The sequence below is a fragment of the Galeopterus variegatus genome, unplaced genomic scaffold (genome assembly GCF_000696425.1).
Source record: "Galeopterus variegatus unplaced genomic scaffold, G_variegatus-3.0.2 Scaffold1193, whole genome shotgun sequence".
In the NCBI taxonomy this organism is placed as follows: Eukaryota; Metazoa; Chordata; class Mammalia; order Dermoptera; family Cynocephalidae; genus Galeopterus; species Galeopterus variegatus.
In genome coordinates, this window is record NW_007727304.1 from 131,042 (window position 1) to 158,037 (window position 26,996).

General features: G+C 42.4%; 2 protein-coding genes across 2 annotated transcripts in view; both read right to left on the reverse strand.

Annotated features, from left to right (window-relative positions):
* The window catches only part of TXK (TXK tyrosine kinase), a 61,387-nt gene extending 49,103 nt beyond the window's left edge, over positions 1 to 12,284 (reverse strand). The window contains exon 1 of the mRNA XM_008575461.1: positions 12,178 to 12,284. Within this exon, the coding sequence (XP_008573683.1) occupies positions 12,178 to 12,269 (92 nt within the window). The 5' untranslated portion in view covers positions 12,270 to 12,284. The remainder of the gene's footprint in view (positions 1 to 12,177) is intronic.
* A 2,496-nt stretch (positions 12,285 to 14,780) lies between these two features.
* Positions 14,781 to 26,996, reverse strand: part of TEC (tec protein tyrosine kinase) — a 130,259-nt gene continuing 118,043 nt past the window's right edge. The window contains exons 12-18 of the mRNA XM_008575462.1: positions 25,385 to 25,459; positions 23,507 to 23,678; positions 23,174 to 23,390; positions 19,798 to 19,862; positions 16,860 to 16,978; positions 16,619 to 16,776; positions 14,781 to 15,436 (exon numbers count right to left, since the gene is read on the reverse strand). Of these exons, the coding sequence (XP_008573684.1) occupies positions 15,353 to 15,436; positions 16,619 to 16,776; positions 16,860 to 16,978; positions 19,798 to 19,862; positions 23,174 to 23,390; positions 23,507 to 23,678; positions 25,385 to 25,459 (890 nt within the window). The 3' untranslated portion in view covers positions 14,781 to 15,352. The remainder of the gene's footprint in view (positions 15,437 to 16,618; positions 16,777 to 16,859; positions 16,979 to 19,797; positions 19,863 to 23,173; positions 23,391 to 23,506; positions 23,679 to 25,384; positions 25,460 to 26,996) is intronic.

Consider the following 26,996-nt stretch of genomic DNA (forward strand, 5'->3'; position numbering starts at 1 on the left):
TGTTTTGGGAGTGGGTCTAATTTATACTGTTACCAATTTATTTCAGTATTGCTTTAGAGCCCCATATAGATCTGTATCTATCCAGGCCAAGGGATGCAAAATTAAATGTAGTTTATATAAATGAGTGAAGGGGGTCAGAATACAGTGTAGCTTGTGGTAAAATGCTGTGCCCACACCCACTTGGAGGTATTCAAATTCAAAATTTTAAAAGTATTCCCTCCCTCTCCTATATCACCAGTTTTTGCCCTCTCTATTGGATCACTCCCATCAGCATACAAGTAGGCTGTTACTTCCGTCATTTTTGTCCTGCTGCCTCCCGTACCACGCCCCAATCCTTGCTCCACCTGCCCCAACCCCCACTTATGCCCCTATTTCTGTACAGATTTTGATATTGTTCTAATGTGTAACAGAACCAGCCGAGTCCCCTTTTAGCAGAAGGATCTGAAGAGCAGCAGCACAGGTGACCACAAGCATGCAGGTGCATCACCTCAGGTCTGGCACACATGCACATGGTGGGCACACGTGTAACATCCTGAACAGAAGTGATTCCATTTTGTTAAGCCTTTTAATTTAAAAATTTGTTCTCTCCTGTAACCCAAACCACATGGCCTGCAGCTGATTGCCAGAACACAATGACTCTTGTTCTCAGAAGGACAGGTGGGTCCCCCCAAACCCCCACACCCATAGGGAGACCTCACAAACCGCCCTGTGCCAGGTGCCCGGGAAGCAGCACCTCCACCAGGGCCCACGTGTGAGGGCTCTGGAGGCCTTGCTGCATTCTCCACTGCCCCTGCCCACCCAGAAGTGCTGCTGCTCTTCTGACCCCCGCTGTGAGGGTGGGATTCTTGGCCACCCAAACTGACTTCCTTTTTTTGTACAAATGGAAGTGATCCAGAAGGAGCTGCCACGCCCACTCTGAGAGTGTCACGCCACCTTGCTTCAGTGTCCTCATCACCCTTTTCGCCTTTAGTCCTGGGGAAGGCCCAGCAGATTCTCCGGCTCTGACCCAGGGGTGTCTACATCACCCCCATTTACTTGTATTAAAAAAAGAGATTGAAAAATGTACTGAGGGGAAAAAATGTACTTTTTAATATATAGTTAAAAAAATGAACTACTCATGATCTTACTTCCTCATTAGCTTTGCTCCCTGCTTATTGTAAAATCTAAATTAATAGTCTTTACCTGCTGTCTCCAACTGTTCTCCTTCCATTTTCTCTTAACCCGTCCCAGTCAAGCTTTTGTCCCCAGCACTTCTAAAAAACTGCTCTTGTTAGAGTCACCAGTGAGCTGTGTGCCACCAAGTCAGTGGTAGCTCTAAGGCCTCATCTTAACTTCTCGGCAGCATGTGGTAATATATCCCCTGGCTTTGCTCCTCCTCGGTCTCCTCTGTGGCTTCCTTCTCCACCTCCCTAGCCTTGTAATGTTAGGCTGCCCCTAGTGCTTTTGATCTCTTTCTTTGTCTGTCTCATTCCTTCCTGTGGCTTAAAAACCATCAGCTGATGACACCCAAATGTGTCTGTGTCTACCTAGCCCAGTTCTGATGAACTCCAGACTCACATATCCAAATGCATTCTCAAATTCTCAACTTTGACATCTAGTGGACCCAAGATGAAATCCGACCTCAAGTTAACCCAAGATGAAATCCGAACTCCTTTCCTTCTTCCCTTCCCAAACTTGCTCTACCTGCCCTTCCTCATCTTGTCAAAAGCAATTCCTTCTTTCCAGTTGCTGAGGCCAATGACTTCCAAGTCATCCTTGACTCCCCTCTTTCTCTCACACCCCAGCCCATCTGTCAGGAAAGCATGCCGACTGTGCCTAAAAAAATACACCCAAGAGTTTCAATTTGGGATGATGAAAAAGTTCTGGAGATGGCTAATGGTGATGGTTGTACAACAATATAAATGTACTTAATGCCACTGAGCTGTACACTCAAAAATGTTTTATGTTAAGTATATTTCAGTACAACTTAAAATACACACACACACACACACACACACACACACACAGAATCTTACTGACCTTTCCTACCTCATCTGTCACTACCATGATTAAGCCACTGTCATCTCATCTGGTTTACACCAATAGCCTCCTAGCTTCTTCCTGTTTCTTCTACCCTTTTCCCCACGGTTTATTCTCAGCAAGCAGCCAGGGTAATTAATTTAAAACCTAAGTTGGATCATGTTTCTGTTTGTCTGAAAACCCCACAACGGCTCCGCATCTCACTCAGAGTTAAAGCCAAATTTCTCACAGTAGCTTATAAAACCCACGAGGATCTGGACTCCCGTTGCCTCTCATTTTCTCTTCAATAAGCTCCTGCTCCCTTCACTCAAACACACAGCCCTGGTGCTGCTTCTGGAGAATGCCAGGCATGCTCTCCCCGTAGGCTCTTTGCTTCTGTTTTGCCCAGAGCACACTCTTCCCTCAGGGATCTGTATTCCTAACTCCTTCCAGTCCCTCCAAGTCTTTGCTCAAATCTCACCTTCTCAATGAAAGTACCCTGATCAATGATTACTGACACCTGACCCCCTAACTTGGCAATTCCTTACTTTGCTCTATTTTTTTTCCCATGGTATTTCTCACCTTCTACTAGTTACCCTTTGAATGTTTCCCCTAAATTTCGTGTGTTGGAAACTTAATCCCTAAATTCATTTGTTGATGGTATTTGGAGGTGTGTCCTTTGGGAGGCAATTAGAATTAGATAAGGTCATCAGGGTGGGGCTCCCATGGTGGGACTGGTAGCATTATAAAAACAGAACGACCTGAGCTGACATGCTCATGCCCTCTTGCCATGTGATGTCCTCAGTCGTGCTATGACACAGCAAGAAGGCCGGTGCTGTGCTCTTGAATTTTCCAGCCTCCAGAACTGCAAGAAATAAATGTCCTTCCTTTGTAAATTACCCAGTCTCAAGTATTTAGTTCCAGCAACAGAAAGTGAACTAAGACAGTATGCAATTTATTTATCACACTCTTTTTACTGTCTGTCTCCCTCACTAGAAAGTAAACAGGGATCTTTGTCTATTTTGTTCAGTTATATCCCAAGAGGGTAGAACAGCTTTTGACACATAATATATACTCAATAAACATTTGTTGAGTGAATGAAGCAATGAATAGGTTTGAAGGAGCACCAAATTATAAGCTTGCTCGGAGCACCCACGTGTCTTGATTCAGTCCTAATGGGAAAATGCAAACTGTGTTTGGGTACAGACGAAGTGGGTACAAGCAGTGAACGGTAAGAGCAGACAGGTACAATTAGATTGTGAAAGTCCTTGAAATAAGGGAGGATCCTGAGTGTCTATAAAGTAAGGAGTCTTAATAGTTACTGAAGATGAAGGACAATTCAGCCACAGGCCAAAGCAGAGCAAACTGTACTCAGCCTAGAAACCTTTGTAGGATGGTCCAGCAAGGTGAGACATGACGACCTACGGCCTCATGTTTTAATATAAACTAAAAACCATTTAATATCATCAAAGCCAAGAATCATCTTTATGGTTACTCTACTCCTTGAGTAATCACTAGCATGTTATATTATTCTGTATATTCTTCTGTATGCTCAAAATATTTCAAAACTAAAATTTGTAGATGCAAGAAAAGGAAAAACCCAGAAAATCAAGTAGGCCTGTGATTAGTCAGTTTCTTATTCTAGGATTAATAACTTTTTACATGTGTGTGATCTTAGTGATAGATGCTAAAAGATTTTTATTTCCTAATTTAGCCACTGTTTTACCTTTTCCCCCACCAGAATTACCACCTTCCTCACTATCCCCAATAAGAAGACCATCAGTGACACTTTCCAATTTTCCCACATCTGTGTATGAGTCCACCAGAGAAAGCTTGGATTCTTCCTGAGCCCTGTGCTCTATATACAATCTGCCATCCATCTGTTCAAATTGGCTTTTTCCTTCTTAACTACCCTGCCAACAACTTCGTCCAAGCCCTCATCTACTCGCACCTGTAGTTCTGCATTAATTCATTTCATCCTCACAGTGACCCTATGAAGTAGATGCCACTTTACAGAGGAGGAACTTGAAGCACAGAGAGGTTATTCTTTAGTGAGAGACAAAGGACAAGCAAGTGCAGAGTCAGGATTTGAACTGAGGTGGTTTGACTTCAGAGTCTCTGCTCCCAGCTTTCTCCTACAATTCATTGTATGTGCTCATTTTCCTAAAAGTCTGCCTCAGCCAACTGCTCTTCATCTTCAGCATTGTATCTCCATTTATTTTCAAGGCTTTCCGTAATCTGACCTAATCTTTAGTGTTCACCGATTCCTATTGCACTAGCTTCTTCTGCTTGCTCTGTTCTCACAGATACGTTGCACATTTCTGCCTCCAGCCTGAAAAGGACTTCCATGGCAATCCACTACCACCTACTCTTTCTTTGGGTTCCCAAAGCACATGTGTTCTGTCCTGCCCTGTGGCTCTTAATTAGGTACCACCTTAGCTGGCCATTTGTTTCTTTGTGTCGGCCGCATCTCTCACAGGGCTTCTCAGTCTCACCACTATTGACATTTTAGACCAGATCATTCTTAATTGGGGAGAGCTGCCCTGGGTACTGCAGGATGCTTAGCAGCCTCCTGAGCTCTGTGCACTAGATGCCCAGCCCCCTCTCCTCTCTTTAACACCTGCACCACCACCACCCTCCAGTTGTGAAAACCAAAATGTTTCCAGGAATTGCCAATTGTCCACTAGAGGCAAAATCACCCCCAGTTGAGAACCACTGGCCTAGACTGAAAGCTCTTCAATTTCAGAAACTGCATCTTCTACTTTTTTTGTCTTCTCCACTGCAGCCAGCATCGGTGCCTGGCACATAGCAACAACTCAATAAATAGCTGTTAAGTAAGACCTCTGCCATGTCTACACCATCAAATTGTACCTGGGCTCTCCTTTTCAGTAACTCATTCCGCCACACAGTATCTCATAGCTTGATGCTGGCCATAGAGAAAGCTAGGCTGACCATGACCTTTTGACTAGGTAGAGCAGCAAAGTTGAAGAAAACTGAGCTCCTGGAGCTTTAGCTAGCATTTATGATAGGTCACAAGTCTAATCTTTTGTTCCAGATCGATTTCAAAAAAGAAAAAGAAAACAAAGTTTATCCAAAATCAAGTGTCAAACCATGAGATGCTAAATAAAGTTAATAAAAACTGTGTGGTATTAGGATACCCTATATATTAGGATAGCATATGCAGTTGAACCAGCTTTTGTGTCAGGCAAATCTGGAGTCAAATCACTGCTCCATTTTCATGTAGCAGCAATGTAACTCTGGGTGACTATTCAGGTGCCTCATCTAGAAAATGTAGGTAATAAAACATATCATCTAGGAAAGGCATTCCCTACTCCTACCAACACGGCCCTTACCAAATACCGGCGCTGTACGTACTGAGATCTTATTATACTATACCAACTTACTCACTATACTAACACTGGCACAGGTCTTATCTTTATCCCATCCCATCGAAACAGAGACTGAACAACAGAGAGGTTTGGTCATTTGTCCTGTCACACACCTTGTGACAGAATTCAAATCCAGAGAGTTGGGCTCAGAGTCCATGAGTATCACAATGACATCATCCTTGTGGATGAGAACATTAAATAAGATAGCAGAGGTGAAGCAACTAGAACACAGCAGTTACTCAGTAACTTTTCCCTCACCCAGTTCCCTAGAACTCATTCAGCAAGTAGTTACTGGGTACTCGCAGAATGCACGTGAACATCTCGAAGCAGACGTGCTTCTCCCTCGGAAGATAAAACAGAAGGAGGCCAAGTAAGCCAGAGCTCATCTTCAGCCCCCAACTCCTTTCTTATTAGCTCAGTCTCTACCTCTGACTCAAGGCAGATATTTCCTCCATTCATAAATTTGGTGGACTCTCTTCATCAAAACAGCTCTCAGGAGAGGCTCTGACACTTATTCCTGGTAAAGTGTAAATGACTGATCTAATAGTAAGTATGTTGCACAGCAGTGTTTCTCTTAGAGGCATTTCCACGTTCGTAAGCATGACACCTGTATGAGTAGGGGTGGACAGACAGAGATGGTTATTTTAGGGAACTGGCTCATACGACTATGGAGGCTAGCAACTCCAAAACCTGAAGGGAGAGGCCAGCTGGCTGGAGACTCAGGGAAGAGTTGCAGTTTGAGTCCTTCTTGCTCAGGGGAGGTCAAACTTTCATCTCCTAAGGCCTTCAGCTGTGGATGAGGCCCACCCACATTATGGTGGGTAATCTGCTTTGCTCATTAACATTTATCCATTTAAATGTTAATCTCATCCAAAAACCACCTTCACAGGAAACATCTAGAATAATGTTTGACCAAATATCTGGGCACTGTGGCCCAGCCATGCTGACCCATAAAATTAACCATCACAACACCTTAAATCTAAATACATAGAACTTCAAAAGAAAAATTGCTGGTACCAGTCAACAGGCAGGAATATCTGGGGACTAGGCAAAGGCCTTCCTCAGCTCACTGAGCTCGCAATACATGGCTACACACCAGCACAGTGGATTATAAACCCAATAACGTTCCCCTTCTCTTTGCTCTCTTCTACAGCCTGAAATTTAGGAGGAAGCCTGTTCAAAAATATTTATTTTTCCTGATTCAATAGGAAAGATATTTGCCTTTAAATAAAGGTACATACCTACCCTGCCACAGTTCTATTTCCCCCCAAACACCAACAGCAGTTGTGAGGGGAGACGCCAAGCTCTGCCTTGTTTATGGCTCCATGCCTCCTGCCCAGCACAGTTGCTACCTAGCAAGTAGTTGCTGCCCAATAAATAATCATTGAGTGAATTAAAAACGAACTATGAAAGTCAAACAGCTCCCTGGTGTTCCCTTGCTTGGCATGACTTTCCATCACACTAGGCATCTTTATTTACACACTGAAGCACTGAACTAAAACTCATTCTAAAGCAGATAGCAATGCTTATTAATTTCGTGGTCATTTTCAATTCACGGCATCCCAGGTCTTCCGGGTGAGTGAGACAATGAGAGCCCGCTTCCACATGCATGTGATTTCAGAAGCCATTCTTTAAACCATTTTACCCATTCACCTGCAGAGAGAAAACTCTTGTTGAGCTTTTAGAAAATTCCCAATTTAGACAGGAACTCATGCATATCAAAGGCCTTTGCCAGAGAGATTAAAATGCCCCAGAGACAGGCAATGACTATTTGCCTGCTGAAAGAATATGCAGGAAGGATGTATTCAGCGTTGAGGATTATCACTGAAGGAGTTGAACATCTCCCAGGCTTACAAGTGCGCTGTTCTTTTCATTTATTTCTTATTCCTCAGCAAATATCTTTAATGATGTGCCCTGTGCCAGCAAATCAGAAAAAGGGCATTGCATCCAGATGTGATCTCTGCGACCTTTAGGAACTGGCACGTCTCTCATTTTATTTGTTATCCTTTGTCCCCTCCTCTCCTCCAGGCCAGGCTCCATTGGCATTCCTTCCCCCCAACCCCAGAGGTTTGTGGGCAGTGACAACAGGGCTCTGACGGGAAACGGGTTCCCACCAGGGGGCACTGGAAGGGGCGAACATTCTGAGAAGCCCTTCTCAGAACAGCTCTGAAAGTCACCTCTCAGCGCAGCAGAGAAACCGAGAGGAGAAGCCGTCGGGCAGGGCTGTCTGGGAAGCAAAGCGGCTGTCGTTCCTAATGTTTCAAGGTTCATGTCAGCGTCACCTCGAGTTCATCCCCTGACATTTCTGATGTCAGAGTTTCATTTTGAATCAGTGCCTCAAGTGAAATGTATTCCTACTGAATTTGGTCATCATAGTAACTGGCAGATGGCTGGTTTTCGTATTTAAAAACATGGCTTGAAGCGGGCTCAGTTTCAATAGCTGCCTCAAGCCAACAACAGGGCTTGTCACCCAGCTCAGGCGCTCCAGGTTGTGGTGTTACCATGACGGATCTCTGGTGGCAGCTGCATTTGCCACTGAAGGGCTGGCAATTGGGAAAGCCTTGAAAACCTCTGGCTTTAGAAAAATAGGATGATTAGAGCTGATCCTATGAGTTTGCTACAAGATATGCCTTATTTTCTTCCAGAAATTTACAGAAAGGCCAAAATTCTTCCTTACTTGGTCTCTAGATCCATTTCTTAAGGGTCTTTTGAAGACAAACATATTTTAATTGAGTTAACTCATATTACCTGGGAGGTGCAACACAGCTAGCTTTTCTATAGCAGGGATTTCTACCTCTGATCAGGAGTTAAAAAGGCTTTCCAGATGCCAAACCAAGAACCCACATTGTGGGGGAGAGGGGAGACAGGACAAGGTGACACATTGAGTTTCTCACAGAAATGTTTATTCAACGTAGAAAACTATCCTTGGAGCTGGCCGGTTAGCTCAGTTGGTTGGAGTGTGGCTTTGTAACATCAAGGTCAAAGGTTTGGTTCCCTGTCCAGCCAGTTGCAAAAAAAGAAAGCTATTCTTTATTCTGAGTTGATGTCCTTTATATATTTGGGGCATTAAATTATCGTGTGTGTGTGTGTGTGTGTGTGTGTGTGCACCTATGCCTTTCTCCTTTTGATACTAAAATCCGTTCTTCTAAGAAATGATAGTCACCAGAGATGTTAGTTTTTCTAAATGTATTGTCAAAATAAGTGAGCAACCCTGTGTCAGACCCCAATCTGCTTGGCTGTTTTTTGTGTTTGTTTTGTTTTGTTTTTTGACATTATGCTGTCTGTGAAAACTTAGAGAGGATAACTATATCAGGGGATTCACTGGCAACTAAGAGAAAGCAAGTACCTGGATAGTGGGACAGTAAACTGACAAATGCAGGTGGAAGAGAAGAATGGAGCTTGGCCCGTCTGGGTCTGGAGGGACACTGTGTGGGAGGAAAAGGCGAGGGGGCTCTAGAAGCCTGGGAAGCAGGATGGGGCACCCAGCATGAGGGGAGGGAATGTTCTAGGCAGTCAAGCGTGCTGCAAGGAAAGGCAGTCTCCCTGAAGATGGCTCATCTGTTTTCCAGCTTCAGCAGTAGCAAAGCCATGGACTCCAAACAGTCTTCCAGCACCCCGAAGCCCTTGTTTGCTCTGTGCAGAAACTTTGATTTCGTCCCTGTAATGAGCTGATGTAGATGGACTTTGCATCACCTTGTACACAAGGCCCCTCTCCCCCACATCTCAGAGCAGTGTTTCCTAGAACAGTGTTGTCTGTGAGCTCAGAATGCATGACAAGCTCACAGATACCACACCCAGGACATCCGGCTGTCCTCACTGACCCTAAGTGGGTAGGTGGGCTCCGAGAAGGAGCAACAGGATTATCTGCAGGTCAGCACCGAGAAGGCAGAGAAGCCTCAGAGGCAGTTTCACAGGGTGGATGCAGTTATCATTATTACACACTTGAGGCAGTTACTGGAGGGAGACAGAAGAGGGCTGGCTGCTTAGCCCCTCTGGTTAGAGCACGGCGTGGTATCACCAAGGTCAAGGGTTCGATTCCTCACCTGCCAGCCGCCCAAAAGAACAAAAATAAAGACAAAAGAAAAAACATAAACTAGTGTCCATTTTAACATCGAGCCTATTTTTGAGAAAGGGCAAGGAGTCCAGCCCAAGGCAAAACGGTGATGAAAGTGGCCGAGTTTGCTTTTGATGTGTGGCACTCCCCGCTTTCGCCACTGAATTAGTTATCCACTGTTGGAAACAAATTATTACTCCCAGACCTAGTGACTTACAACATTTATTATCTCCCAGTTTCTGTGGGTCGGGACGCCAGGAACAGCTTAGCTGGGCGCCTCTGGCTCACAGTCCCTCATGATGGTGTGGTCGCCGGAGCACCCACTTCCAAGCTCACTCCCGTGGCTGTCGTGGGCCATGGCCGTGGTTGCTCCTGACAGGGAGTCTCCACGAGCTGCCCGAGAGTGTTGCAGCATGGTGGCGGGCCATCCAAGACAAGGAATGCCACACAGAGCCAACACAAGAGCCACAATCTTTGGTAACCTAGCTTCAGGGGTGACATTCTGTCACTTTTACCACATTCTATTCACAAGAAGTGAAGGACTGGGTGCAATTCATACTCAAGAAGAGGGATCGCAACAGGCATGAATACCTGGAGGGAGACATGATCGGGGCCCATCTTAGAGGCTGCCCACCACGGCTACCCTCCTTATCTTCAAGTTAATAATGACAGTAATAATGATATTAACCTCACAGGGTGGTGTGAAAAGAGGACTTTGAAAACAGGCCCTAGAAAGGCAGAGTAATCCTTCCCTCACCCTCAGACCAAATTATGGAGATGAGCCAGACACCTGCCTTTTAACAGTATCCCAGGCAAGCTTCAGGCACACTAAGACTTAAGAACCACTCATAAAAATTAATGTTTTTCTTTTACTTTATAAATTGGCAAGAAAAGAAAAGCCAAGAGAAAAGCCAAAAGAAAAGAAAGAGAAATTAGGTAAAAATGGGGTTCAAGGGAGTTATGTGGTAAAATTTTCTAAAACTCAGCTGCTCGACTCTGGCCCTGTCCTTAAATAACTCTCCTGGGCTGGGTCTGTTCTCAGGGAAACTGTTATGTGGTGGAAATCCTGGTGACACCAATTACACTTCACAGACTGAACCTCACTGGAGCAGTGTCCTTATGCCTCGCTCGAGATGTCCCAGCCTCCAGTCTGATCAATATCACCCCTTCCGCAATTACCTCCTCCCACCCTATGGCAGCCTATGAAGCCAGGTTTCTGTGACATCCCTTAAAACAACAAATGTATTTGGCAAATGACTCTGGCAAACACATATAAACATTTTTTTGATTAACAGCAACACACCTGAAGGTATCACTTGGCCTTCTCCTTGTCAAGAGTGAACACTCATTGTTCTACCCAGAAGAAAACTGGAGCCATGTCTAGCTGCAGTTCATGGCAGAAGAACACAGGTGATTCTTCCCATCAGATCAAATTGTCAGAAGTTGGAAGGGACAGTGAGATTTCATCAAATCCATCCCTTCCCATGTCAGAGAGAACGATCCTCAACATACCCGAGCACCCCTCTGATAGGTAGTCTCTTATTTAATCCCGTGGGCAGTCTATTCCCTGTCTCAACCCCTACAATCATGTGTTCTATACATAACTGAATCTTTTCTGTTATAATTTACGGCCTGCTCTCTAGTTCTGACCTCAAGGGAAATGAAGAACAGATGCTCACACAGCTTTTGATATTTAAAGATTCTCATTAAGTCACCGCTCAGCTTTGTCCTGCCATTGGGGAAGGCGGGCACACAGGTTGCTGCTGCTTCTCTTTCTCTGCTTTGCTCTGCTTGGCTTGTATTTTTGGTAACAGGCAGCTTTGTTTTTATCTGAGTGGATTAAGACTAAATTATCCTCAAGTCAACACAACTGGAATGGCATGGTTTATCTTTTACGAATTCTACCGACACGTGTTGGGTCCTATGAGGTGATTTGGCTTAAACAGATAACATTTTAAAATTACAATCAATTTTTTTGTAATACCATCTAAAACTCAGAAATGCAAAAACTTGACTTTATTAGCTGGCCTTTGATGTTTTAACCTGGTATGACTGAGCTTTGTTGAAACTTGTTTCCATAGTCATTCAGAATTAAAATCAAAGACTATTTTTCTTCCTTATTTTGTAACTATTTGCACAATAAGGCCCTCTGAGTCTTAGAGCTAAATTACTAAGCATTTCCAAAAATTGAACAAGGTACTGAACAGTCTTCCAAAGCAACTCCAAAATAAAGTTCATGAAGCACCTGTCATTTTTACCTATTTTTTTTCTTAACAATATCTTGTTGGGAGTTGGGCAAAAAAGGACTCTCCATGTTACAGACAGGGACTGCTATAAAAGATGTTGCCAACAGTGACCAATAGCAAATGGCTATAGCAAAGTATAAAGTATATAGTGGCAATAGCAAATCTAGGTCTGGTGGCTTTCAACCCTGGGTTCCTTACACCAAATATTCTAAAAACAAACACTTCATACTTATTACATTTCTACACGTATATGTAGATTTAAGGACAGTATTTTTGTTCTGTTTTCATTTGTGTTCTCAATGCTTAACATTTACTAGAATTACATCACCACAATCATTATTCAAATAAGAAACAAAGTCTCATCCCATCTGGGGAAATTATCTTCAAAATTTCACTAGCTCTATGCCCTAGAAAACACTTCCTCTTGTGTTCAAGAACAAGTAACACACCCAGAACAAGCCCTAAAAATAAATGACGAAGCCCATCTTACTTACAGGAGGAAAGAATCATGGCTGCATTTCTGCGGGGATAACACAAAACAGCTTTCAGTTCTTCCGCGGGGCTCCACTCACAAAAACACATCTTTTAACTGAAATCATAGTTCACCCAAGACGTTTCTCACAGGCAGAGTTAACCCCACCTATTTTCCTGTTCTGAAAACCTCAGAGAAGTGTGTGAATGACAACCCAAGGGCCAAATAAAGCTCAATAATCGGCATCCAGATCTCTGAGGGAGGTCGCTATTTGTTCTTCATTCCCAAAAGTGTGGGTGACTCTTGCAAACATTTTCAAGAAATCACAAAATTTTGGTAAAAGGGACCTTAAAAGTCATCCAAATTGCCTCTCTGGACAAAAGGAAATGGAGGCACAGACAGAATAAGGGACTTACCCAAGGCCACACAGTCAGTAGTAGGAATGGAATTAGATTCTAGGTTTTGAAATACCAAGTCTACAAAGTTCTTTCCTCCCACTCAGACACTTCAGGGACCTTATTAGGAAGGGTGACAGGAATCTAATAACATACCTAAAAGGGGAGAAATATAAGAACATCAACAATATAAAACGTGTTTGGGAGTTTCATTTCATCCAGATAGAACTTTCTAGACTGGAAAACATAACGAAAAATTAAGCAATTAAGGGAACAACTTTAATGAAGACACAGAATATTCACATTGCCCTTCCTGTTTCCTGCCCTCTAATTTAAGATCTCTTTAGCATTCTGAGTGGATTTTTTTTTTTTTACTTCACCTTTTGCCTTAGCTATCCTTTCATATAAAAAACTCTTTTAAGGTTTTAGCGCAAAATATTTAAAGATCTTTGAAGAAAATGTTCCCAAATGTTGCCAGGTATTACCTGTCTTGTTTTCCCATTAAAAGCGTATGTGTCTGTTGGAGCAGGGACTCTACCTTCTCAATCTCTTCAATGCCACCCAGTGCCTCCCCCAGCTCTTCAGGGTGGAAAGGGAAGGATGGCATGGGAGGAGGAGGAGAAAGGTAGGGAAGGAAGAAGTATGACAGTGACAGGAGGTACAGTTTGCCTATGACCAGTCCCTTGAATGAGCTAAGTCACTTCAAAGGTGGGTGTTTTTGTGATGCGGGTACAATTAAACAGGAAGATGAGGAGGAATATGGCAGATCTTGACAAGACGTAGGATAAATATTTTGCTTTTTTCCATTATAAGGGGCACAAGGAAGAAATGCACACAGTGTGGGGACCGCCTGGTGCGCAGACTGCAGACTGGCCAGGATGGAAGGAGATACAGGCTGGGAAGGAAGGCGCTTCCCAGAGCTGCACCTGTGTGTTCACCCACCGCTCCATGGCCTCCACAGTGCAGGAGAGACCAGGGCAGCCCCAGAGGGGACGGAATGCTGGAGGAAGTGGCCGTGTCTTCCTCAGTCTTCAATCCCAGCAGATACCGAGAATATGTTGGGCAGTAAATGGTCTCTGCTGTTGGTAACTGAGACAGTTTCTGTTCCCTGGGTCTCATGAGGAAAAAGGAAGGCTCTAACTCAGTTGGTGTCTTAGGCAGAGATTGTAAAGGTGAGAAACCCACTCAAGCAAACTCCATAGCAGGGTCTATAGTGAGAATCTAACAGTCTAGCTGAGCCAGGAACCCAAGTCCAATCAGGCTTCCCGAAAACATCTGCGAGGCAGCTTGGCACACCGTGCTCCCCATTTCTCTTGGTAGCTTCCTGGACTCTCTGCCACAACTTGAGCTGCTCTGCATCCTGCTTGAAGTGGAGGCAGACTTTGTTGTGAATCATAACCAAAAGAATCTGCTCTGACCAGGCCAGCTAAATTATAGTACCTTGGGAGATCTTGAATAAGTCAGTAGTCATGTCCACATGTCCTGGAAAATGTTATCCTAAGACCATTTTACTTAGAGGCAGACAGGATGACACCAAAAAGCCATAAAATAACCTAGAATGCTTCTTTTATCCCTTACCTTAGATCCCTGCATGTAGGATGTAATCTAGTAACAATCCCAAATCTGTATGTCACGTGCAACCAATAGAAAACCTGATGAAGTAATTGGGGAGGGCTGTCCTTCTCTCTTTCCTTTAAGCCTCTCCGCTTTTAATGATTATAAGATATTAAGCTCTCCTGGCACATTTTCAGGGCTACCTGATCTACGTGTCTCCCTGGTTGCAATCGTCATACTGGCTCAATAAATCCTTGATGTATGTATTTGGTTTCAGTTTCTTTTTAGGTCAACATGAATATCACTTGACCCTTCTGCTCCAGAGCCCAGCACCTCCAGTTAAAGAATCTATGCCCTGGGGCAGGTTCTTAAGACTTAAAAACTGACTGACTCCCTACTTCAATGTTCCACCTAATTCCAACTGGCTATGAACACCATGGGTGGGGTCCCACAGCCCAAACACAAGCCACGTGGGAGGCTGAGCTGGGCAGGCACCCCAAACACGTCTACCTGAGTGAGGGGGCAGTAGCAGTAGAAGAGTCCAGACTCTCTTCTCTTCAGTTAGGAATATGTGATCCTCAGGGGAAAAGAAATTGATAGCAATAAGGCACAGTCTCTAGTCCTCAGAAAGTAAGCTTATATATTACAGAACTAAAAGACAACTCATGTTTCTTATAAATATATAACTTTATATATTATATAGATTTACAATATATACAGCACACAAATATTTTTAATGTAATACTCATGACGGTCTTGAAAACAGATGTTTTCAAAATAAAAGATAGGTATTTATCCAAGGTGGGTTCCCGATTCTTCTAGAAACCAATTCCAGACAATGCCCCGATCCAGATTTCTGTAGAAGGCCATGGGAAGAGGAGGGTAGCCAGAACGTGGTGTAATACCCTTCTCCTTCCCAATACCCTGGACACCTTCTGGCACCAGCTAACACAGTCCTGTGTGCATCCCTAAAAGGGGCAAACTGTGGGGCTGGAACACAGTGGGCACTCAAACGCCTGAGGAAGGAATCCGAGTGAGTGCTTTTAATCACCACCTCTAAGGCAGCATTTCCACAAGCTGAAGATTCAGTCACAGAGCTAAGGCTGGTCTAGAAGCAAATGGTGCTTTCACTTTATAAGTAAAACAATCTACACACCCAGGTGCTAAATAAATTAGAAGTGAGCCACCAAGTGCCATTTCTTCCTTGTGCTCTGGACTGTGGGAGCCGCTGGTCACACCACTACTTATCTTCCAAACATTTCTTCACATTCAACGAGTTCATCTATCGCACGTAGCAAATCTTCAAAGGAAGGCCTTCCCTCTGGTTTCTACAATTAAAAGTCAGAGAGAAGCTGTGAGTTCCAGAATCCATTCCAAACAAAAAAAATTTCTTATTGCTCAAATTCACACAACACAGCATACTACAGAGCCACTGCTTTGGAACTGGAACACGGAGGTATCTCCAAATGAGTCTGTCTCTATGCTAATCTATCCTGCATGCACCACTGCTCCACGAACTTTTCTAAGACACTGCTTTCATGTCCTGTTCAAGAACCTAATGGAGTTCCTTATCGCCTGTGAAATCAAGATCTGCTAATTTGCAGGACCCTCTCTACCCTGCCCCTCCCCATCCACGTTACACAATTTCATTTCCCACAAAAACCCTCTCGTGGACTGTCTGCTAAATCAGACCAGTCTCCACCCTCGAGTACACACACCGTGTTGACAACCGTCTCTTACATCTGCTCACACTGTTCTCTCTCCCCCTAGCACCACTTCCTGCCCAGAAGCCCTCTGCCCACCTCCATAAGTGCTCTTGGGAGGAGTTACAGCAAGTGATTGAGAGCCTGGGCTTTGGAGTCAGATGGGTCTCTGCTGCTCTGTAGCTAATTGGCCTTGAGCAAGCATCAACTTCATGAGCCCTAACCTTCGCATTTACAGAGTGAGCATAGTAAAAGCACCTACACCTCCAAGGGTTATTTTGAGAACTAAATCTAAGGCATTTTAGCATAGTGCCTAGTACACAATACATGGGAGCTAATGTTATTGTCTTTCAAAAGTCATTCTGGTGTCTAGTCTGTTCTATGAGGTGACATTTCAATACTTCCAAAGACTGTGAGTAAACAAATGGGGAAGCTGAGGTTTAGAGATAGAAATGCTCTCTGGTAGAGTCACACTTTAACCCCACAAGTCATCCACTGAAAGATGAAAAGCCACTTCTCCAGGCTGCTCTCTGCATCCCCAGCACATGCAACTGGAAAAGGATCCCCACTTGGGAGGGAGGCAGCGCCTGAGTTTACTAAGTTGATTATTAGCATTTCCCACCACTTCTCATTCTTCTTCCCATTATTCAGAACTGAGCAGAGAGGGCTGGCTTCCTACCTAGAGCTTCAAATCATTACAAAACATGCGCCACTTCACTAGGCTATAAAGACAGCACATTATGCATCTACCAAGCCCACTCCCATTTCAGAGATTCAAAAAGAAAGCACACACAAAAAAATCTATACCTCCTGCCAACATCTCAGCATCACCTCATATGTGTGGTTGGATGCCAGCTTTGGCCGGTAGAGTCGGTAGCCTCGAGTAACCATGGTTACCACTTCATAATTGGTTTTTTTTTCAAAGGGCATTCTGCCTTCAGTGAATACTTCCCACATTAAAACACCTGGAAAAGGATAAGGATCACCAAATGATGTATCCACTTCCTCCTCAGGGCAGAGTTGAGAAAACATGGACCACGGATCTTACCGAATGACCAGACGTCGGATTTGCTGCTAAAGCGGCTGTAATTAAACACTTCAGGTGGACACCACTTCACGGGAAATTTAGCACCAGAAGAACTTGTGTACTGATCATCCAGAACGTACCTAGGGTAAGACACACCATGAGTTTACACCTCTGAAGTACGGTCTGCACTTTGTGTTTTCATTTTTTTCCCCTTACAATCAAAAACACAATGGACTGATCCTGCCAAAGCTACGTGGTCACCTCAGTGGCCACACCTGGTGATCTCCAGCTGCCTCTCAGCTTAATTTGAGTGCTTGAGATGGATGCTTCATGACATCAGCATCTACACTTTCTTTTTCTGTTCATTTTTCTTTTTTATAACGCAATAAAGGCAGAATAAACAAAATAGTTTGCAAACTTTTCGGTAAGCAATTTTGTTCTTTAAACAAAATTTTACCCAAAGGCCCCATATGTGAAAGATCTAAAGCAGAACTTCTCTAAAGGAAGTGGTGTAAAGTACCTAGAGACAAATACACTTTTAGCCCCCACCATTCCACAGAGCACAATTTAAAACTATAGCATAAGAAAAAAACACATGCAAAAAAAAAAAAAAAAGGCAAAATGACGTATTTAAATGGTATACATTTAGGGCCGGCCCAGTGGCGCACTCGGTAGAGTGCGGTGCTTGGGAGTGCGGCGGCACTCCCGCAGAGGTTTTGGATCCCATATGGAGACCGGTCCGCTCACTGGTTGAGCGCGGTGCGGGCGCGACACTGAGGGTTGCGATCCCATTGCCAGTCACGGTACGGGCGCAACACCGAGGGTTGCGATCCCATTACCGGTCACGAAAAAAGACAAAAAGGAAAAAAATAATAATAATAAAAATAAATAAATAAATGGTATACATTTATATACCATGACATCCACAAATATACACTCAAAACAACACTGTATAATTTTTCTATGTGAACATACTTATGTCCTGCTGGCAGGACACACAAATTGGTAATGGTGGCTACCTTTGGGGAGAATCCTTGATTATGGACGGTAGGTATGGGGACTTCAGCCCTTTCTGTGGTGTGTTTGGTACATATTTCCAAAAGGAATGTATTTTCATATTATATGTGCATATAAAGTTAATTTCTAAAAGCTGCCATGAGAAAATATTCAAATAATTGTACAAACTTTCTTTGCTATATAGACAAAGATGGTAACTCAGCACAAAGCCAGCTGCTGGCCAGCAGACGATGCCACCATGGGCTGGATCAGATTGTTGTCAGCCAAGGGAGTCTGAATTTAGTAAATAAAGAGTGTTTTGGGGGGGGGGGCTGATGCAAAAGCATAGATTTTTCCAAAAGCCAAACGTAGGAAGACCAAACACAAAAGTGGAAGCCTGCCTGTCAGATACAGAACATCTTTAAGTAAAGCAAATAAAGAGCCTGGGAGTCAGAAGCTCTGTTCCCATTTCTGACAGCAAAGCTTTCTAACTTCCCTGGACCCAAGTTTCTTTAGCACGCTATATAGACAAAGATGGTAACTCAGCACAAAGCCAGCTGCTGGCCAGCAGACGATGCCACCATGGGCTGGATTAGATTGTTGTCAGCCAAGGGAGTCTGAATTTAGTAAATAAAGAGTGTTTTGGGGGGGGGGCTGATGCAAAAGCATAGATTTTTCCAAAAGCCAAACGTAGGAAGACCAAACACAAAAGTGGAAGCCTGCCTGTCAGATACAGAACATCTTTAAGTAAAGCAAATAAAGAGCCTGGGAGTCAGAAGCTCTGTTCCCATTTCTGACAGCAAAGCTTTCTAACTTCCCTGGACCCAAGTTTCTTTAGCAGCTAAATTGGCCTTACATCCCCCAGTCCTTGCCTGCCTTTGTGACTGTTCTAGCACTGCCTATTGGCCAACGACCCTGGCCCAGCTGGCCCCAGACTTCAAGCTTTTGCACTTGTTCTTCCTCCCACCTGGAATATATTATCCCCAGATTTCACCTAACTGGCTACTTCTTGCCTTTCAGTGTTCATTCAAATACCTCCATCTCATAGAGGTTTTCCTGAGCACCCTCTGCCCTGCACCAGCATCACTCAGCACCCACCTCCCCTGCACCCCAAGTTATCTCTATCACAGGGGTGGGCAAACTTTTTCTATAAAGGGCCAGACAATACATATTTCAGATTTCACAGGCCATACTTTCCCTGTGACAACTACTCAACTCTGCTTTTGTACATGAAAGCAGTCACAGACAACATATAAACAAATGAGCAAGGAGGTGTCTCAATGACAGTTTTCACGTGTTGTAATATCCTTTTAATTTTTAAAAAATGATTTAAAAATGGAAAACCCATTTTTGGATCACCGGCTGTACAAAAAGAGGTGGGCCAGACTGACAGGTCATAGTTTATTTACTGATCTATAATCTATCACGTAAATTTATCCTCAGATCTAATGTTTCTCCCTCCTCCTGAATATAAGATGGATGTGGGAAGAGACTCATGTACCTTATTCTCTGCTATGGTACAGCCTAACATTGTGCCTGGTACATAATAGGCACCTAAATTTTTTACACATAAATCGGTGAATGAATGGACAGAGGAAGAGGAGAGAAAGAAGGACAACCTAAATTTAAAGGTCTTTTCTAAATTTTATTTAAATTTTAAAAAGTAAGAGCATAAAAACACTAAAGACATGGATAATATTAAGAACTTTACCACCAAACACATTTTTGTGAAAACAAAGATTCTAGAAATCTAATCCATACCAGGGAGGGGAGAATAGTGCATTTAACAGGCTATACTACCACCTAGTGGAAAGAATTATTAACACCACAACGTATACTTAGTTACTTTAATACATTTATCTCAGAACAGTTAACAAGGTTCTTTCTGCTTCACAGGCACAGATTAGTCTCACAGTATTGACTGTACAAAATAATGAGAACATCACCTAAAACTCAGCCATACCTGGCCATTCCAAAATCAGATACTTTCACAACTCCCGCCTCATTTACTAGACAATTTCTGGCAGCCTGGAAAACAACATTATGATGATAGATTAGTAAAAAGCTCCACAATAAAAGTAGAAAAATATAAGCTCTGTTTATATGAAATTTAGTGTAACCCGGTCATTTGCAGAGGGTGGAAATGTCTCCTTATAAGCTGTTTTTTACCCCTATGGCAGTATCTCCAACGTATATTTGAAAGAATGGGTAGAAAGGTCAGAAAGTCATATTAGCAATAAGGCATTACTATATCACCTTTACCAATGACCATACCTAGATAAGGACTAATAGGAGGATCAACCCACCCCCAGTCCTGTTCTTATTAAACTAATTTTCTTACTGATAGTGGCAACATCTCTTGAAGTCCTTAACCCAGGTTCTCACTAGGCAATATACTAAATACAATTGTGCATTCTTTAATTCATATTTTCTTGGCCATTCTTCAAGATCACAAGGTTCAAGAAAATAGTTTGGTAAAAAGACATGGCATTTCTCGGAAGAAAGACATGATGACACTTTTAATACTGAAAGGGACCTTAGCCAGGGAATGGCCATCTTTCGGGTAACGAGGGACAGAGCAGAAAATTTCAGTTAGCCATTAACTTGGAAACTGATCATCATCAATTCCTTGAGGTTAGCAGAGAAAATGAGAAACTGACTGTATGGCTGAGACTGCCCAGAGATCATGCCCCAAAAGGATCCTTCTCAAAAGTTTATTTCGGCTAGTCTCCCATTACACCCTCTTATGTTGATTTACTTTAGATGTTGCACACATACAATTAAGAATTAAAATGAAGTTTTCCTGTTTTTCTCACCTCCCTAATCAACTGCAAAAGAGGAAATCCAAGAGAAAGGCAAAGCAACCTAGCTGATTATTAACTCACCTTCTTGCTTAAAGAAAAACTGCATCCACGTTATTTAGAGGCGAAGTTTTCCTGTTTTTCTCACCTCCCTAATCAACTGCAAAAGAGGAAATCCAAGAGAAAGACAAAGCAGCCTAGCTGATTATTAACTCACCTTCTTGCTTAAAGAAAAACTGCATCCACGTTATTTAGAGGTACGAGTCAGATATTTTTATGTTCCAGTGATGCTTCACTGAGGTTACTGTCTTGGAGATCTCCCTAGGACATAAGGACTCCAACCCCAGAATAACATCAAGGGCCTGAAGCTGACCGGTCCACCAATGCAGACTCCATGACACCAAAGCATCCAGTCCATCATGGGACCCTGATATCTAACTCAGACCCTCTGCTGATTCTGTGACCAGCCTCCCCCTTTTGCCTGCAGGACAAAACCCTTAACTCACCTTCCCATCTCTTCCCCTTTGTAAACCCAGAACAGGCATCAGAAGGTGAGATGATCTTAGCCTGGTCATTCCCCAAATGCCAGTTATCTGAATAAACCTTCTAATCCTTGCACCAACTTTTGGACTTTCGAGTCATTTGTTCAGTGTGAGAGGGCAAGCCAAGCCTGGCTGCCAGTAACATTACCACAACCCATGGGCCATGGGTGTTTTTCTTCTTCACTGTTCAGAATTTTGTAAGTGGAATTTTTCAGTTCCACTTATATGAGGTTCTTTCCTGCTAAATGAATTAAGAGTCTCTTCTAAAGTGAAAGTTGATGCCTGTTCACTGGCCTGCCTCCATCTTCCTATGAAGACACCCACAAAGTTTTTACTTGACAGTCAACAGGATTCTTTGCCCAGAAGACAGGAGAATCAGCATCTTTCCTTAAGGGGTGACACAACCTACCATCAAGCTGAGCGGTCCACCAATGCAGACTCCATGACACCAAAGCATCCAGTCCATCATGGGACCCTGATATCTAACTCAGACCCTCTGCCGATTCTGTGACCAGCCTCCCCCTTTTGCCTGCAGGACAAAACCCTTAACTCACCTTCCCATCTCTTCCCCTTTGTAAACCCAGAACAGGCATCAGAAGGTGAGATGATCTTAGCCTGGTCATTCCCCAAATGCCAGTTATCTGAATAAACCTTCTAATCCTTGCACCAACTTTTGGACTTTCGAGTCATTTGTTCAGTGTGAGAGGGCAAGCCAAGCCTGGCTGCCAGTAACATTACCACAACCCATGGGCCATGGGTGTTTTTCTTCTTCACTGTTCAGAATTTTGTAAGTGGAATTTTTCAGTTCCACTTATATGAGGTTCTTTCCTGCTAAATGAATTAAGAGTCTCTTCTAAAGTGAAAGTTGATGCCTGTTCACTGGCCTGCCTCCATCTTCCTATGAAGACACCCACAAAGTTTTTACTTGACAGTCAACAGGATTCTTTGCCCAGAAGACAGGAGAATCAGCATCTTTCCTTAAGGGGTGACACAACCTACCATCAATATCACAGGCACAAAAATATCAAAACTTGATTTCACCAAAATACGGCCTGGTTGGACAGGTATAATCTTACAAACTCACGCAAACATTCAACTTTCATCAGTTTTGTAAGTACAAAAAAGAGGAAGGTACTTAGTTCACAAGTTTCAATATGACAAAGAGATGTTCTTTTTCATCACTGAGCATAATAACAATAACTTACATTATACACATCATGTCTACAAAGCCCTTTGCCCCAATCATATAATGTGATCTTTAAAATAGTCTTATGAACAAAACAATATTATAACCCACAATTTACAGATATGGAAACAGCATCTCAGAAAGATTAGGGTAACTATCCCAAAACACACCTAGGAAGTCATGTCTTCCATCTCCAAATCTTCAACTCTCTATTATGCTTTAAATCTAGAGACAGCACAGCACAGAAGTAAAGTGTGAACTCTAAAGTCAAACTCCCTGGGGTTTGAATCCTGGCTCAGGCAAGCCATTTCACTTCCTGGAAGCTAATCTTATCTACAAAACAGTGATGGTAATAAAATCTGCTATGATTCCTTGAACTTGTTAAGACAAGCAAACAGATATGATGTTGATGGGCAGAAGGGGTGGAGGGAGGGGAGAGGGAGGATTCGGTAAAGGGCCACGAAAATCAACTACATTGTATATTGATAAAATAAAACAAAACAAAATAAAATCTGCTATGACCAGAATTATCTGCTATGATAATCCCATTTATCTCATGGGATTCTTATGGAGATCAAATAATTGATGCAAGGAAACTTGCTTGGAGATATTAACTATGTAAATCATTACATTTAATAACGATCTTTCCTTTAAAATTATGGGGCAAGTTAAATTTACCAAGTTTAAAAACAATGGTGCAACATCATTAAGAACAAAAATTGGGTATGAATGCATCATTGCTCATTTGTTGACCCAGTGTCACAAAGGAATTCGGCCAATGAATGGGGAATACGGATGGTTTCTGGTTACCAGATCTCTGTGAATGAAGCTGTTTCTCTCCAGGTACTCCATCCCTTCACATACATCCTGACACATGCTCAGCAGCACGTCTCTACTGAAATGACCTTGTCTCTGTCGGAGGAAATTCAGAAGGCAGCCCCTCTCCATGAACTCCGTCACAATGTAAATTGGTTTCTGCTGGGTGCATACACCATAGAGCTGTACTAACTTCGGGTGTGTCAGTTTCCTGGGCAGGAAGACACACATACACATAGTTATTACAGGAAAAGAAACCACCAGATTTCTGATGAGGGGAAACATTCTAATACAAAAAGGGGAGCCAAGAAGAAGAGAATAACTTACATCATCACTTTAGCTTCTTCTATAAAGTCCTCTTCACACATAGCACCCTCCCTAATAGCTTTGATCGCTACTTTATACTGGGCTCGCCACTTTCCAAGCTTCACCACTCCAAACAGTCCACTCCCCAGTTCCCGCATAAAGGTCAGCTCTGAAGGGTTAATCTCCCATTTCTCTGTAAGACAGAAGCAGAAAGTGTTAACATTTAATAAGAAGAACACAACATGAATCTGTGGGGAAAAAAGAAAGTATAACCTAGATCGACCTCAAAGTTATAGGATAATACTGAAATGATGACTGATAAAATATAGAACAGACTTGCAACCTGTATGTAAACTGCAAAAGGTGGCTTTCTACCCTGTTTTAGTCCGTTTGTGTTGCTGTAACAGAATACCTGAAACTGGGTAACTTATAAGGAAAAGAGGTTTATTTGGCTTACGATTCTGGACAGCTACTGCTTCTACTCATGGTGGAAAGTGGCTGCAGCTGGCGGGTACAAGCGATCACATGGCGAGAGGAAGCAAGAGAGAGAAGGTGCCAGGGTCTTTTTAAGCAACGAGCTCTCGCAGGAACTAATAAGGCAAGAACTCAATTAATTCCCCCCTCCCTCAGGGAGAGCATTAATCCATTCCTGAGGGATCCGCCTCCATGAGTCAATCAGTTTCCAACACTGCCACATTGGGGATCAAATTTCCACATGAGTTTTGGAGGGGACAACACATCCAAACTCCATCATACCCTCTGGGGAGGATGGACTCTTTCTAAGCTGTTATACAAAGTGAACTGAAGAGGCAAGAAGACGCTGCATAATAGGCTAATAATAATACAGCTTGAAAGTTAAATTTAGTTTTTTAAAACAAATACTTCCTCCTTTAACCCTCTTCCCCCTTGGACTTTTTTATTTTTTTTTTTTTCTTTTTCAATTCCATCAAGTTGGAAAGAATTCAACCCACTGTTTTAAAGGCTTTTGCCAGAAGCAACAAAGACAATTGAGTTGGAAGCCTTCTCTATTGCCTCCATCCTTAAGTGCCTGTGAAAAACCAACCAAGCCTGTGAGAACCCAGAAGAGCTTTAATTTATTTTAGATTTAGTATGACATGCTTATTTTTCACTGACAGAAAGTCTCTACTGAATTATGAATATGAAAATAGAGAGCCTAGGGTTACTACAGCTGTAAGTACAATCATCTAAAAACCCATACTATTGTTGACCTAAAAAGAAACAGAGGCCAAATACAGAATGAAAATAGAGAGCCTAGGGTTACTACAGCTATAAGTACAATCATCTAAAAACCCATACTATTGTTGACCTAAAAAGAAACAGAGGCCAAATACATATAGTGAGGACTTATTGAACCAATATGATGATGGCAATGGGGAGATGCACAGATCAGGTTATCCTAAGAAACACATTCTGAAGAGGGCAAGCAGAGCTTAGCATTTTATAATCACGAGAAGGGAGAAGAATCAGAGGAGAGAGACAGAAAGACTACATAATTACTTCATCATGTACTGGTGTTACATGAAGTATAGGTTTGGGATTGTTACTAGGTTACGTCCTACATGCACAGATCTAGGGTAAGGGTTACAAGAAGCATTCTAGGATATTTTATGGCTTTCTGGTGTCATCCTGTATGCTTCTAAGTATAAATGGTCCTATGATAATGTTTTCCAGGTCAGGTGGACATGACTACTGACTTATCCCCGACCTCCCGAGGCACTGTGTGATTCAGCTGACATGGTCAGAGCAGTTTTTTTGGTTATCACTATAAACTTACAAAAATAGTTCAACTATGTGGAATGCTACATATCTAAATTTGTCTTGTTATGATGACTTCTTTTTAAGGGAGTTTAGCTAATGCAACTACAAAATGAGAGTTACCATAGCTGAATCCTGCTGTGGTTGGTGCATTCTTCCCCTTCACAGTAACTGGGTACCGCAGCCTTGTGACAAGCCCTAGAAATCAAAGAACGTATCGCAGTCAAACTCACTCTTAATCGTCCTGCATGGTCAAGTGCTAAACTAGAAACTCACTTATAAAATTCATTCATTTACTCATTTGCTGCTAATCCTCTCTGTGTATATACAGCATTGTGCTATATGTTTTTATCCATTCAACAAACATTTTCTTTTAAATACTACAGTGTTTATCAGGCACCACTCCAGCCTTTTCTCTTCTCACACATTTTAAACGATACTAAAAGGTTTCTAACAGTTAATATCAATTACTATTTCGTGTTTGTTTCCAATATGAGATCTGAACTATGAAAGGAAATTATATTAGTCTGCTAAATATTTAAGTGATTCACCCGATATAACTCAATATTAGCAATCCTAGCATAAAAATCAGGCTGTAAGATATCAACAACTGGGAATATCAACTACTGGAAATCACTTGGGTAAGTTAAATTCTTTAACCTAAGTAACTTACAGCACTACATCAGAAATGGGAGGTGCTCTTCTATAAACACCCATAGCATTCTATTTCCTCTATTACAGCATATGTTATAGTAATTTAAAAGTGGTATGTACTTCTCTGTTTCCCCCCAGGTGGTAAGTTCTGGGAGAATCAGGATCAATGACCATCTAGTTTACCACAGTCTCCCCAAAGCCTGGCTCAGTTCCTGGTATGCAGTAGGCACTTGATTCATGTTTGTTGAATTAATTGAGATAATGGTAAAGAATAAAACTTACATGAGAACACAGAAGAAAAAAATATGGGAATGTGAACACCACAAAATAACAGAATAAGAGATATGATAAAGTTCTCTGGGGATAAAGTGATACAAAATCAGTTCCTCAAATATTCCTCAAATGTTCCTCAAATGTCAGCATAAGCACAACTAGGTAAATACCCATGAGAAATGAAAACTTATTTCCATTCATAAACATGAACACAATAGTTTATAGCAGCATTATTCATAACAGCCAAAATAGGGAAATAACTCAAATGCCCATCAATTGATGAATGATAAAATCCATACAATGGATTATTACTTGTCAATAAAAAGGAATGAATACCTATCCAGCAGGCTGCCTGAATCCAGAAATTCCTTCTTCCCCAGGACCTCTCTCCTGGGACATATTAGACTTATGTAATATACACAAACTAATTTCTAATGACGAATGATGTGTTCAGGAAGTCCATCACAGCAAAAATTATTATTGGGGATTTACACTGTCCAGAATCCCTAGTGATACCTTCAGCAATTTTTTTTTTCTTAACATCATTATGTCTATAGTTTGCATATATCCAGCTGTGTCTTGGTTTCCATAAGTAAATGAAACAACTTTCTAAGACAACAGGTAGATGTTAAGAGAATTCCCCAGATTGGATCACTTGTCTCACCATTTAGCATTCTTACGTTGAAGTTAGAACTCTTATTTTACTTAAGAGTTAGATGCAGATTTGTATGTCGACCTGAGAACCTAAACATTCCACAAATATTGTGCTAGGCTCTGGGTGGTGACTCAGTAATAGGTAGACGTTATT